The 13,227-nt window shown below is 39.9% G+C and overlaps 1 protein-coding gene across 3 annotated transcripts; it reads left to right on the plus strand.

Moving 5' to 3' along the window:
- Positions 1-3,756: 3,756 nt before the first annotated feature.
- Positions 3,757-13,213, plus strand: fam114a2 (family with sequence similarity 114 member A2). 3 transcript variants are annotated; one of them, XM_024431812.2, is made up of 14 exons: positions 3,757-3,906; positions 4,658-4,938; positions 5,097-5,196; positions 5,344-5,445; positions 6,661-6,764; positions 6,867-7,001; positions 7,105-7,263; positions 7,534-7,657; positions 7,871-7,956; positions 8,242-8,337; positions 8,447-8,586; positions 10,675-10,747; positions 12,191-12,244; positions 12,376-13,213. In XM_024431812.2, exons 2-14 carry the CDS (start codon positions 4,675-4,677, stop codon positions 12,475-12,477), a joined length of 1,539 nt encoding a protein of 512 aa, XP_024287580.1. In that variant the 5' UTR covers positions 3,757-3,906; positions 4,658-4,674; the 3' UTR covers positions 12,478-13,213. The 3 variants fall into 3 exon arrangements, with proteins under 3 accessions (XP_024287580.1, XP_024287578.1, XP_024287579.1); XM_024431810.2 differs by lacking the exon at positions 3,757-3,906 and adding an exon at positions 4,025-4,165; XM_024431811.2 differs by lacking the exon at positions 3,757-3,906 and adding an exon at positions 4,042-4,174.
- Positions 13,214-13,227: the final 14 nt, after the last annotated feature.

Here is a 13,227-nt window from a genome sequence, read left to right on the forward strand (position 1 = left end):
CTCCTCCCATACTACACGATCTACAGCCGACAGTGATGCTGAGCTGGCATGTGACCATGCAGCGCATGCATTTCGACCTATCACACTCACAGCCACCTTCCCAGTGATGCCAATTTAGAAATTTAGTTGCTAGATTTAGCAACTTTTCAGAGTACCCTGGCAACTTTTTTTTGTAACAGCACCTAGCAACAAATTTAGCTACTTTTAAACATGTATATGAAACTTTTAGCAACTTTTGAAAAGTGACTCAAACGCAAAAATGCATTTTCTCTCTATATGACACAAACCGATTTTCTCTGCCACACACGTGCCTGGCTGCAAAAGTGCATTGTGAGTGAAGTCAGCAGCAGGCGCTCAGCACGTGCACAGGCAGCAGCAGGCCAGCAGCAATTTCAGCAAATTGCAAGTCATTGTAGTATGTGTTCGAGGAGACAAACTCAATGAATATAGTTGGTCACAAATGTTTGATCTTGAACAGAACTTACAACATCAATCAACATGTCTCAATCAAAATTGTAAAGCCAGAAGTACAGAAAAGAGTGTGAGTCTGTACCTGAATTTAAAGGGTGGCTGAAGCCAGTAATTGGGGATGATTGTCGTGCATACTGTGCGTACTGCAAATCAGATATGCTTGCAAAAATGTATGACATCTGTTAAGGGTTGCGTCAATCGAATCTGGTATCAGGATAAGTATGACACTGAGTCAACGATTGTATACTACGTACTTTTTATTAGCTAAGCAAGTGGTAAATGCGGATTTCGTATATACGGGCTCTCTGTCACACCTCGCAGGGCAAACAGAGAACTGACTTGTTCCTGACAAAGTTATTATAATATACTCTGACAGAAGTAGTTCCTGCTTCCGAGCCAGCCTGTCAGAGTAGGGACTGGGCGTGGTTTAAACTCACTCAGCCTATCGTTGATTGTTGGCGCCCGAGCTGGTCCCAGCCCCCTAGGTGCTTCAGCGGTCAGTCGTTGTATTTGTGTAGAATATAGTTATCACACACCTGGCTTCTGTTATCTAACAAAATACTTTTTGTTCCCTACCCTACGTTCTGTATGTGCCCCCAACAATTCATGATAGCTGCCTACACCCAAGGCCAGCCACAGCCTTTCCGCTAGTCACACCATATGTTGCAAAATGTTGCTTTTAACATACACAGACACCCTCATGGTAGGCCAAGCATATTTTCAATCCTCACACATCAAAAAACATTGTGCTACAGCAAAGCATATAAATAAATCAAAACTGTACTACCCCACAACGCAGTCTACATTACCACAGTTGGTTAAGAAAGTTGGTAACTGTAAAAGCGCAGAAGCTACTGTGGCAATGGCCATTGCAGAGCATTGTTCGCTGCTAGCATGCGACCATTTAGGTATGGCTTGCAAAGCTGCCTTTTCAGATTCTGTCGCAGCAACACACTTCCAAGTGCACAGAAATGATTAGGGGAGTAATGGCTCCTTATTTTCTCAAAAGGGTAACATCAGATGTGGGGGATGAGAAGTTCAGTCTCCTTTTGGATGAGTCCACTGATGTCAGTGTCTAGAAATACTTGGGTGTGGTGATTCGGTATTTCAGTGCTAAAAAAAGAAACGTTGTGTCCACATTTCTCGGGCTGGTTGAATTGGAGGAGGGTGATGCCAGATCAATAGCAAAGGCTGTATTTGAGTTTCTTGAGAAGTGTAACCTTAAAAAAGAGAATCTTCAGGGTATTGGCACTGATAATGCGTCTGTGATGACTGGGGTGCACAACGGGGTGCACAAGATTTTAAAGAAGGTTTGTGCATTGCCCAATTTGGTACTCATCCGCTGTGTGTGCCATTCTTTACAATTGGCTGTCAGTGCAGCATCCAAAGAAACCATCCCTAGGAGTGTTGAGTACTTAATCAGGGAAACCTACAACTGGTTTTCGATTTCCCCAAAACGGCGTGAGGCGTACAAAGCAGTGTATGCCACCATTAATTGCGGCCAGAAACCCCTGCAGATCACCAAAGTGTGTGCCACACGTTGGCTTTCGATTGAGCCTCCGGTAACTCATATATTGAGCCAGTGGGAAGAACTGAAACTCCACTGTGAGGTGACCAAGGCCAGTGAGCGTTGCTACATGGCGGATGTGCTACATGGACAAGACCAACTATGTCTACCTGACATTCTTGAAATCAATCCTGTCCGACGTACAAGTTGCAGTGAAGTCATTTGAGGGAGAGCAAACAGATCCTGTCAAGCTTTTGGACAATCTGGTACACCTCTTAATATCAATTTACAGCAGAGTAGTCAACCCTATGGCAAAAATTGATGTCCTGAAGGATGCCATTGATGGACATCTCAGTCCATCACCATACATTGTGTACCTTTTCGAGAGCATGGTGTACCAACTCAGTCTTGCGCCAGAGGACAAAAAGGTCATTCGGAGATGGTGCATCAACTACATTGTTGCTTTAAGCAAGGAGCTGCAAGCAAGGCTCCCAGACAACCTTGAAGCCTTGCGAAACATGGCCTTGTTCAGTGTTAAGGAAACGCTAAAGAACAATAAAGGCACCAGTGAAATGATTAAAGTAGCTGAGCTACTGGTATACCAGCCTCAAACAATTGATCAAATTGTTTCCCAATGGAGAAACATCCATCTGTTTAGGTGGGACTCAACTGAAAATACAGTCGAGTTTTGGAGTGAAGTCAATAACTACACGGACTCTTCCGGGTCAAATTCATTTGAAGAACTGTGCAAAGCTGCACTCGCTGCCCTCTCCTTGCTACACTCAAATGCAGAGGTTGAACGGCTGTTCAGCCAAATGAGTGTGGTCAAGTCAAAGTTAAGAAATAGAATGTCACTGCACACTCTCAACTCCATACTCCTGGTGAGGTATGGACTGAAGCTGGCTGGTGATACCTGTTACCAGCATAAACTACCAAGTGAAGTTCTGTAGCTGTTTGGCACCACAGCAGCGTACAGCTTTAAGGCCACTCCATCCTTTACTGCTGGTTCCAGCTCCGTGACAAAGCAGTTGGACAGTGAAGATGAAGAGGATTTCCTTGCCAATCTATGATTCATCATATTTACAGTACGTATACAAGGAGTGGACTTTCTGGAACTGGTGGAGACACACAGCTGATGGTGGCAGTGTGCACTGCAGTGTGTGCGAGAACAGTGGCAATATCTGGAGGAAACCATTGAGCAGCTAGCCAGCCAAGCAGCACAACAATCTGGAGAGAGATGGAAAGAGATGCCTAGCGCACACATCATTATTTGAGTTAAGTTGCTTGTTCAATAAGATAGCATATATACCTTGTTATTAGCTTGTACCTATAATTGTTGATCAGTTAGGTAGCATGTTACCTACCAATATACTGCTTAAAACTATAATTGTTCAGAATGTGTAGGTTTACTAGTTAAAAATAAAATAAATAAAATGTAATTGTTCAATAATGTGTAATTGTTTAATAATTCAATGTGTTGTGTTTAAAAATTAAAAATATCTTATTATATAAAATGTGTAGGGTTAATATTACTTTTACAAATAAAAATATATGATAATAAATGAACAAATCTAAACTAACCATTGTCAAATCATATTTTTCGCAGAGATGGCCAGTCAATTTGAGTAACGTTATTGTGTATTCTACGTAACGATGCAGTTTTACATTATTACGTAATGACGCCATCACGCAATGACGTCACAACGTAATTTAGCAACAAATCGACCTGCCTCTAGCAACCCTCATGTGCTTTATGTATTGATTTGTTGTTAATAAAAATAAAAAATAAAATAAAAAGACCTGCCTCTAGCAACTTCCCCAGAAAATTAGTTGGAAAAACTGCGCCTTCCCGCTTACGTTCTATATGGAACACGATCTACTAACGATATATCCCTGTCAGGCCGACGTCGGCGAGATGAACAGTATGTGTGAGTAGTACTACTCCCCAACAATGGTTTTGGACCTAAAAGCAACTGGGAGCTAATGCTTGTGTAATGTTCCCTCCAGGTCAGCAGTTGGCGTTGTGTACTGTTTTGAACACTATAAGTACGTGTTTATGCAGTAGAAGAAGAGATCTCTCACCATAACAAATTATCGTGTGACGTGGCTAATAGGGGGTTTTGTAGCTAGACCTTGCAAGATAACGAAGAAAATCAAGACTATCACACGAAATCTGGGATAAAATGTGTTAGTAACGTAAATAGATGGCATTCTTGATCAAAACCATGTGGCTTCTTTCTTAGACATTTGTCTATCACCTAGAAGACTTGGGAGCAATGACTTTAGCATAGAAAGCTAACAGCTAGTTAAGGGAAAGTGCAACAATGTCTAGCCATTGATGTGCTGTCACTGATGTTTTTTGGACACAGTTACGTTTGGCTCAGACAACTGTTATCTTAGCTAAACAATAACTATAAAAGTCTGAGTATCAGTCTCTATTCTCTGTAATTTTAGTTTATCTATGTAGCTAGATTTAATCTGCAAGAATAGCCTGTCACTGGACTTCTCTTGCCCCAGGTTGTGACTGGACTCAATTTGAGTAACGCCTGGGGCAATGTGAACTTCTACTGTATCTCCCACTTGTTTTGACTTATTGATTGGATATAAATTATTTTAAAAACTGTGGTTTCAATGAAACATTACACAAATTCTTATTGTCTTTTCATCCAATAACAACAGGTATGTGTTAAATTAAGATGTCAGACAGCGAAGCCCCTGGTGACCCTGCTGGGAGTTCAGAGGTCGCAGAGACTGAGGCCCCACCACTGCAGACCTCCACTGTGACGCCACCAGACAGTGCTCCACAGACACTACCTGGAGAAAGCACCACACATGACTCCACAGATGTCACCCCAACCAGGAACGGAAGGAAAACCAGGAAGAGACCAGATCCAAAACCTCCAGTTGAAGTCCACAAGACTCAGGAGGAGAAACCTAAAGTAGATGGAGAGCCAGCCAAGGTAAGACATGCATGGATACAGCAGAATGAAAGATTCAACAAGCTTAGCTTCTAACCTTGGGGCCTGGATATGTTTTTTTATTTTTTTTATAGCTGTATAGGGTACAAACGATAGCCAGGTACAAATGTTTTCTCCCTCCATCTCTCTCTCTCCTCCAGACATCCAGTGAGTCAACAGTAGTCCAGGGAGGATGGGGCTACTGGGGGAGCTGGGGAAAGTCCATCATGTCAACGGCCTCGGCCACTGTGGCCACTGTAGGTGAGGAGAACCAAAAATGGTGTTTTCTGCTTGTGGCCATTTTGTGTTCTCATTATGGTGTTAAACAATATGTTTGCCCTTTCAGTGAGCATATGTAAACTTTAAAATATCTAAAAATACATTTTATTGGGTTTGTTTCATTCTAAGGTCAAGGAATCACCCAGGCTATTGAGAAGGCAGAGACTTCTCTGGGAATCCCCAGCCCAACAGAGCTGTCTGCACAGATTGGAGAGGAGGACAAACAAGAGGGTAATGATGGCATACACTGGTCATCAACATGATCAACACATGAGTCATCACTCTAGATTTAACATCAGCCGTGATAAGCCTTCGTATATTTAGGATGCGTTTGTTGTGGAGATGTAAAGTGCTTCACTGTTGTAGCTATGCACGTTAGGTTGATGTCTGAGATCTACAGTGCGGTCTGAAATTATTGACACCCTTGATTTACGATAAGCAAATATTACTATAAAACATTTTATAGCTATTATGTATGCTACATTTTTTTGTAAATATATATTTGTATACTAATACAATTTCTCAAAGAGATTTTGACCTCGAACAAAGTTAGAGGTCAAAATTGACATCCCTGTTTTCAATACCCTTCAACAGCTCACCTTGCGAGGATAACGGCACTGAGCCTTTTAAAAAAATGTTTCATGAATTGGAGAACGCATTGGGAGGGATCTTTGACCATTCCTCCATATAGAATCCTTTTAGACCCTTGATATCCTTTGACTGTGCTTATGCTCTGCCCTCTTCAATTCAATCCACTGGTTTTCAATGGGTTTCAAGTCTGGAGACTGAGATGGCCATTGCAAAACGTAGATTTTTGTGGCCAATTAACAATGTCTTTGTGGATTTTGGTATGCTTAGGGTTATTGTCTTGCTGGAAGATCCACTTGCGACCCAAGTTTCAGCCTCATTGCAGAGGCAACCAGGACATTTTAGCCAAGACAATAACCCCAAGCACACATCAAAATCCAAAAAGAAATGATTATTTGGCCAGAAAATCAACATTTGCACTGTCCGTCTCTGTCTCTGGACTTGAAACCCATTGAGAACCTATGGTTTGAACTGAAGAATGTAGTCCATAAGCACAGACAAAAGATATTAGGGATCTGGAAGGATTCTGTATGTAGGAATGGTCTAAGATCCCTTCCAATGTGTTCTCCAACTAATTTTAGAAAAAGGCTCAGTGCCGTTACCCTCGAAAGATGAGGTATTGAAAACAGGAGTGTCAATAATTTTGACCCATAACTTTTTGAGAAGAAAAAAAGCATTACTTCTTAAACATAATCTCTTCCTCTGAGCAATTGTATTAGTATCAAATAATATAATTTAAGCAGCAAAAAAATTGCAAAGAGTATAGCTGAGTATTTGAATTATTTACTTTATACAGACTTTTTGCTCATCTTTATTAAGGGTGTCAATTATTTTGGACCTACTGTATTTTACTTCTAGGTGAACCCAGTAATGAGACTGATAAAGGGGAAGGAGATGGCGCATTGGCTATGGGAAGCGCCATTGGAATGTTCTCATCCCTCAGCAGTGTTGTTCAAAGCACCGTAAGAAACAATGCTTCTTTGCTTTTTTTGGCGATTACCATCATATGTTGTTTATGGGCAAACGTGACTTGGTTACTGACTAAATGTATATCTATATTTCAGGGGAAAACGGTCCTAACAGGGGGTTTAGATGCCTTGGAGTTCATAGGCAAGAAGACCATGGATGTCATAGCAGAGGGAGATCCAGGGTACAAGAAAACAAAGGGTCTGATGAACAGGACTAACACTCTTTCTCGGGTGAATATTGTTGAATGGATGTCAGAGAAGCCACCCCCAGTGTTGGGCTTACACCTTATTGGTGTTGGAAAAATTGAATTCAAGGTTTTTGTTTTGGCTGAAGGTCTTACGGGAGGCCAAGGAGAGAGAGGAGCAGGAAACAGCCAAGGAGATGTCCTCCGACACAGAAAATAAGGCCCATTACGGAATGCTGTTCGATGAATTCCAGGGCCTATCCCACCTGGAAGCTCTGGAGATTCTCTCCAGGGAGAGTGAGTCAAAGGTGATAATGAGCAAGTTCCACATTTTACTTTGTACAAAGAAACAAGTAAACAGCCTCTCAAGATATGATTGATTGTACACTGTGCACAGCCTACCATTGAAATCAGTACAACCTTTTGCTAGCAATACTTTGCACACTTGTAAAGAGAGCACCTACAACCATTGCAACCTCTTGAGATATAAAAATGGATCCATGCCACTTTAAAATCCTCCTGGCTCCTTTTAGTAGATGTTATCTATGACTGAATCAGTTGTCTGTTGTGTGGTGTAGGTAAAGTCTGTTCTGACCACTCTGTCTGGAGAGGAGCTGAACCAACTTAAAGAGGACCTGGAGCTCATAAAGGAACCCTTCTCTCTGGTGGAGTTTGAGGAGGAGGAGGTGAACGAAAAGAAAGGTAGCCTATCGTCACAGAACTGCCACACAAAGTCTACTATCACAATGTTACATTTACATTCTTTTAGTACTACTAGTAAACAAAATACTTTTGGTGTATGCTTTTCTTCTGTGGGTGATAAGCCAACTGAAAAACATCCAATGTGTTATCTTGTTTCTGTGATAATACAATGAACAAAATCAATACATTTTGTTTATTCATATTTATTTTCAGATGAAGATGGCGCTGAGTTTCTGAGGGAATTAACAGGGGCCCTGGATGGACTACACATATCCACAACATCTGACAAACTTCGCAAGGTTGGCACAATACATTTCTCTCTTGATTTCATTTAAAGCCAGATATCTTTCCGTCTCATGCTAGTGGTCCAATATTGTAGCAGTGTTTGTTGCTATGTTCTGAAGAGTTTTGGTAGAACTGAGTTTTAAATGGACTGAGTTCACTACTCGTCTTTGTGCCTGCAGCAATTGTTAGATTCTATATGTTTCTGGATTCTCCATTCATTGCAATTCAGGCAGCACCTCTTCTCCAGTTGATAGATCACTGATCTCTAACCTATTTTCTCTCTGCATACCCCTTATCAGGTGAGTAAGAATGCATGTGACCAGATTGCCCAAATGACCAAACTCATAAAGGAAGAAGGGAATGAAGAGGAAGTGGCAAAAACCTATACTGTTGAGGTATGAAAAAAAAAAAGGATCAAGGTCATTATCTGACTGTGACTATTGAAATGGAGCTTTACTCCTTTCTGTTGTAACTACTGATGTGAGAGTTGTTGATTCCTCTCAGGATGTCCACTCGTTGGCCATCAGAAACCTGGCTGAGCTCACAGCCAGATCCATAGAGCAGTTCCACAAAGTGGCCGAGACGATTCTGTTCTGTACCAGCCAGGAGGTCACCACTCTGGAGCAGGCCAAAATCCTCTCGCAGTAAGTTCCTACACCATCAGCCATCTACAGTGTTATATTACGAGTCATAGATACAGCCTTCAAAGTATTCACACGCCTAGACTTTTTCAGACTGAATTTAAAATTGAGATGTTGTCACTGGCCTACACACAGTATCCCATAATGTGAAATTATGTTTTTAGAAATGTTTACAAATTAATTAAACATTATCATCTGAAATGTCTTGTGTCAATAAGGATTCAACCCTTTTTTTATGGAAAGCCTAAATAAGTTCATGAGTTAAAATGTCCAGTCACATAATAAGTTGCATGGACTCACTCGGTGTACAATAATAGTGTTTAACATGATTTTTAAATGACTACCTTATCTCTTTACCCCACACATACAATTATCTGTCAGGTCACTCAGTTGAGCAGTGAATTTCAAACAGATTCAACCACAAAGACAGAGCGGTTTTCCATTGCCTCACAAAGAAGGGCACCTATTGGTAGATGGGTAAAAATAAAACAAAGCAGACTTTGAATATCCCTTTGAGTATTAATTACACTTTGGATGGTGTATCAATACACCCAGTCACTACAAAGATAAAGGCATCCTTCCTAACTCAGTTACCGGAGAGGAAGGAAACCGCTCAGGGATTTCACCATGAAGCCAATGGTAACTTTAAAACAGTTAAGGAAATAATGGCTATGATGGGAGAAAGTTACTCCACAATACTAACCTAAATGACCAAGTGAAAAGAAGGAAGCCTGTACAGAATAAAAATATTACAATAAAAGCATCCCGTTTGCAATGAGGCACTAAAGTAATAGTGGGAAACAAACGTGGCAAAGAAAGTAACTTTGTCCTGAATGCACCAACTTATGCTTGGGGCTTATTTGGAGTTTATTTATTTTTGAATGAAAGAATAGAACTCAACACAGGCAAAATCCTAATGTAAAACCTTGTTCAGTCTGCTTTCCAACAGACAATGGAAGACAAATTCACCCTTCAACAGGACAATGGCCAAAAATACACTTTAGTTGCTTAACAAGATGACATTGAATGTTCCAGAGTTGCCTAGATTTGACTTGCATCTACTTAAATCTATGGCAAGACTTGCTTTCTAGCAATGTTCAACAACCAACTTGACAGAAATGAATAATATAATACAGTGGGGCAAAAAAGTATTTAGTCAGCCACCAATTGTGCAAGTTCTCCCACTTAAAAAGATGAGAGGCCTGTAATTTTCATCATAGGTACTTCAACTATGACAGACAAAATTAGAAAAAAAATCCAGAAAATTACATGTCCTCTGGTCTGATGAATCAAAAATAGAACTGTTTGGCCATAATGACCATCGTTATGTTTGGAGGAAAAAGGGGGAAGCTTGCAAGCCGAAGAAAACCATCCCAACCGTGAAGCACGTGGTTGGCAGCATGTTGTAGGGGTGCATTGCTGCAGGAGGGACTGGTGCACTTCACAAAATAGATGGCGTCACGAGGAAGGAAAATTATGTGGACATATTGAAGCAACAACTCAAGACATCAGTCAGGAAGTTAAAGCTTGGTCGCAAATGGGTCTTCCAAATGGACAATGCCCCAAGCATACTTCCAAAGTTGTGGCAAAATGGCTTAAGGACAACAAAGTCAAGGTATTGGAGTGGCCATCACAAAGCCCTGACCTCAATCCTATGGAATATTTGTGGGCAGAACTGAAAGTGTGTGTGAGCAAGGAGGCCTAGAAACCTGACTCAGTTACACCAGCTCTGTCAGGAGGAATGGGCCAAAATTCACCCAACTTATTGTGGGAAGCTTGTGGAAGGCTGCCTGAAACGTTTGACCCAAGTTAAACCATTTAAAGGCAATGCTACCAAATACTAATTGAGTGTAAACTTCTGGCCCACTGGGAGTGTGTTGAAAGAAATAAAAGCTGAAATAAATAATTATCTCTAATATTCTGACATTTCACATTCTTAAAATAAAGTGGTGATCCTAACTTTTGGTAGGCTGTTATTGTAAATAAGAATTTGTTCTTAACTGACTTGCCTAGTTAAATAAAGATTTTCAAAATATAAATATCATAGTATGTGATTGTTCTCTAACTCAACATTTTGTTCTCCCCTTACAGAATAACAATTGTTTTGTGTAAAGAGATATCATTACTTTCCAAGAAGTTCACCTCCTGTTTAACTACAATAGGGGTAAGATGGTAATTCTTTACGAACCTATATCACGAACCTATATTTTGCCTATCACTTAGCTAACACTCTTCGAAGCTACATTCACAGAACTCTGCTTCAGATGTTAATATTCAAGGTCTTGCACAACAACTTTTTATCATGGAACTTGTGTACTTCATCACTATGACAACTAATAAATGGTATTTTGTGTTTCACAAAGTAATCAGCCTTACTTTAAAGCAGTGGTATTCAAAGTTGTGGTCATGACCCCTATTGCGTCGCTGGGGAATTGGAGTGTGGTCCCCAAAACAAAAATAAATTAAGAGAAAAGATTTGTAGCGGACAATATACAAATGTGTTTGGGAAAGAAGTTGATTAATGAGATGAAAATGTAATTATTTGAAGGTTGCTGGTTGATTTTAAAAAAATAACTGTTTTTAAGGTTGTCCTCGGATTTGGGGAGGGGTGTATGTGTCTTTCGGAGGGGTTGGGTAAAAAGTGGAAATTTCAGCTGAACCTTGTGAGCAATTGGCCAATAGAGTGATCTTAAACAAAAAATATGGTGGTGGATCTTGATTTTATGGGGCTATTTTGCTTCCACTGGTCTTGGGGCCCTTAAGGTCAATGTCATCATGAACTTGACCCAGTACCAGGACATTTTATCCAAGACAATAACCCCAAGCACACATCAAAATCCACAAAGAAATGGTTAATTGGCGACAAAAATCTATATTTTTCAATGGCCATCTCATTCTCTGGATTTGAAACTCATTGAAAACCTGTTGGTTAAATTGAAGAGGGCAGAGCATAAGCACAGACGAAGGATATCAAGGATCTGGAAGAATTATGTATGGAGAAATGGTCTAAGATCCCTCCCAATGTGTTCTCCAACTCATAAAACATTTTAGAAAAAGGCTCAGTGCTGTTATCCTCGCAAGGTGCGGTATTGAAAACGAGTGTCAATTTTGACCATTACCTATTTGACAACTTGTAAAACAAAATCTCTTTCTCGGAGCAATTGTATTAGTATAAAATAATGTAAAGTAAGAGTACAGATTGTTGTACTTTTTTGAGAACGATAAGTTAAGAGATGAGAATTTTATTAATTGAAGGTTACGTGTTGATGTAAAAAATCAAGTAAAATATACAGATTTTAAGGTTGTGATCAGACTTGGGTAGGGGTGTGGTCCCTGAAATTATGGCATAAGAAATTGGGTCCCTGCTGAAAAGGTTTAAAAACCACTGCTTTAAAGATCTTCAATCCATCAAAAAAATTGTTGCAGGGTGGTCGGTAACAAGTTGATGCAATCTTTCCATGCTGCAATGCTGACATTAATAATTCTAATGGAGATTACTTTAGTTAATTAGACCCATATAGTAGTGTAAATCAGTCTGAATATGTGTATAAGATTCCTGGTTCACTGAGTCCAGAGACTAACGAGAGCAAAACATTTTGTTTTGCAGTCAAATAAAAAGGGAGATGTCCTCAATCCACTCATAACAGGAGTATTTTTGGAGGTTTGTATTATTGTGCATCACTGCATATCACATAATTCTGTCTGAAACCTGAATATTGTGTGTGTGATTTACAAATGTGGTGCATTAAGTATCTACAGTATGTATGTATGTATGTATCTCCTCTTCTTTAGGCTTCCAACAGTGCATCGTACATCCAGGATGCCTTCCAGCTCCTCATGCCTGTATTGGAGGTGTCCCACATTCAAAGGAGTGCTGACTCTACCCAACAGTGACCGTATCACTCTCTCTGCTGTGCTAGCAAGGGACTGACAAACAAAAGCATTGACGTGTCATTGCGGTTTTAAAAACATTTACTTCCTCAGCTCTCATTCATATTTAGTTTGAAGCCTAAACTAAATTGTCATGCCTCATAACAAATGCACCGTTTGATAGTGTTTACTTGTTGTGGGGATTGTAAATGCTTTTGCTGTTGTGTAGCACAGTAGAAAGACCAATGCACACTATTTGAGGAGTCGAGCTGATGTGTTTGAATGACACTGACGTCTGCATTTCTCACGTCTCTATTTAACAATTACTATGATTCAATTCATTATTCATAACACCAGGATTCAGGATAACCTCAAGTTCTTAACCAAGTATACAGGTATCTGTATTACGGATGAGTGTGATATCGCTTTGCCATACCTCCCTATTTATCTGCAAATGTAATGTATGAACAGAATATTAGTAATTGAATGAATGAATGAACAACTATTTTAATTGTTTTAATTGTTTTAATGTGAAAAGTGGTAACTTGTGTTTTGGAACTATATCAGGTTTTCCTTAGACAGTTGGGGCTACATAACCGTCAGGTATTTTATGCTTTCCAAATCAAAGTAATTTCTTAAACAAAATCCTATTACAGCTTTGTATTGATTATTATGGAATACCAAAGCCCAAATGAAGATTTGCATAAATGTGATACTTTGTAAAACATTTTGTTTATAAAAACCTTTGCCAGCCAATGAACTCCTGGATAATTG

The sequence above is a fragment of the Oncorhynchus tshawytscha genome, linkage group LG09 (genome assembly GCF_018296145.1).
Source record: "Oncorhynchus tshawytscha isolate Ot180627B linkage group LG09, Otsh_v2.0, whole genome shotgun sequence".
NCBI classification, from domain to species: Eukaryota; Metazoa; Chordata; class Actinopteri; order Salmoniformes; family Salmonidae; genus Oncorhynchus; species Oncorhynchus tshawytscha.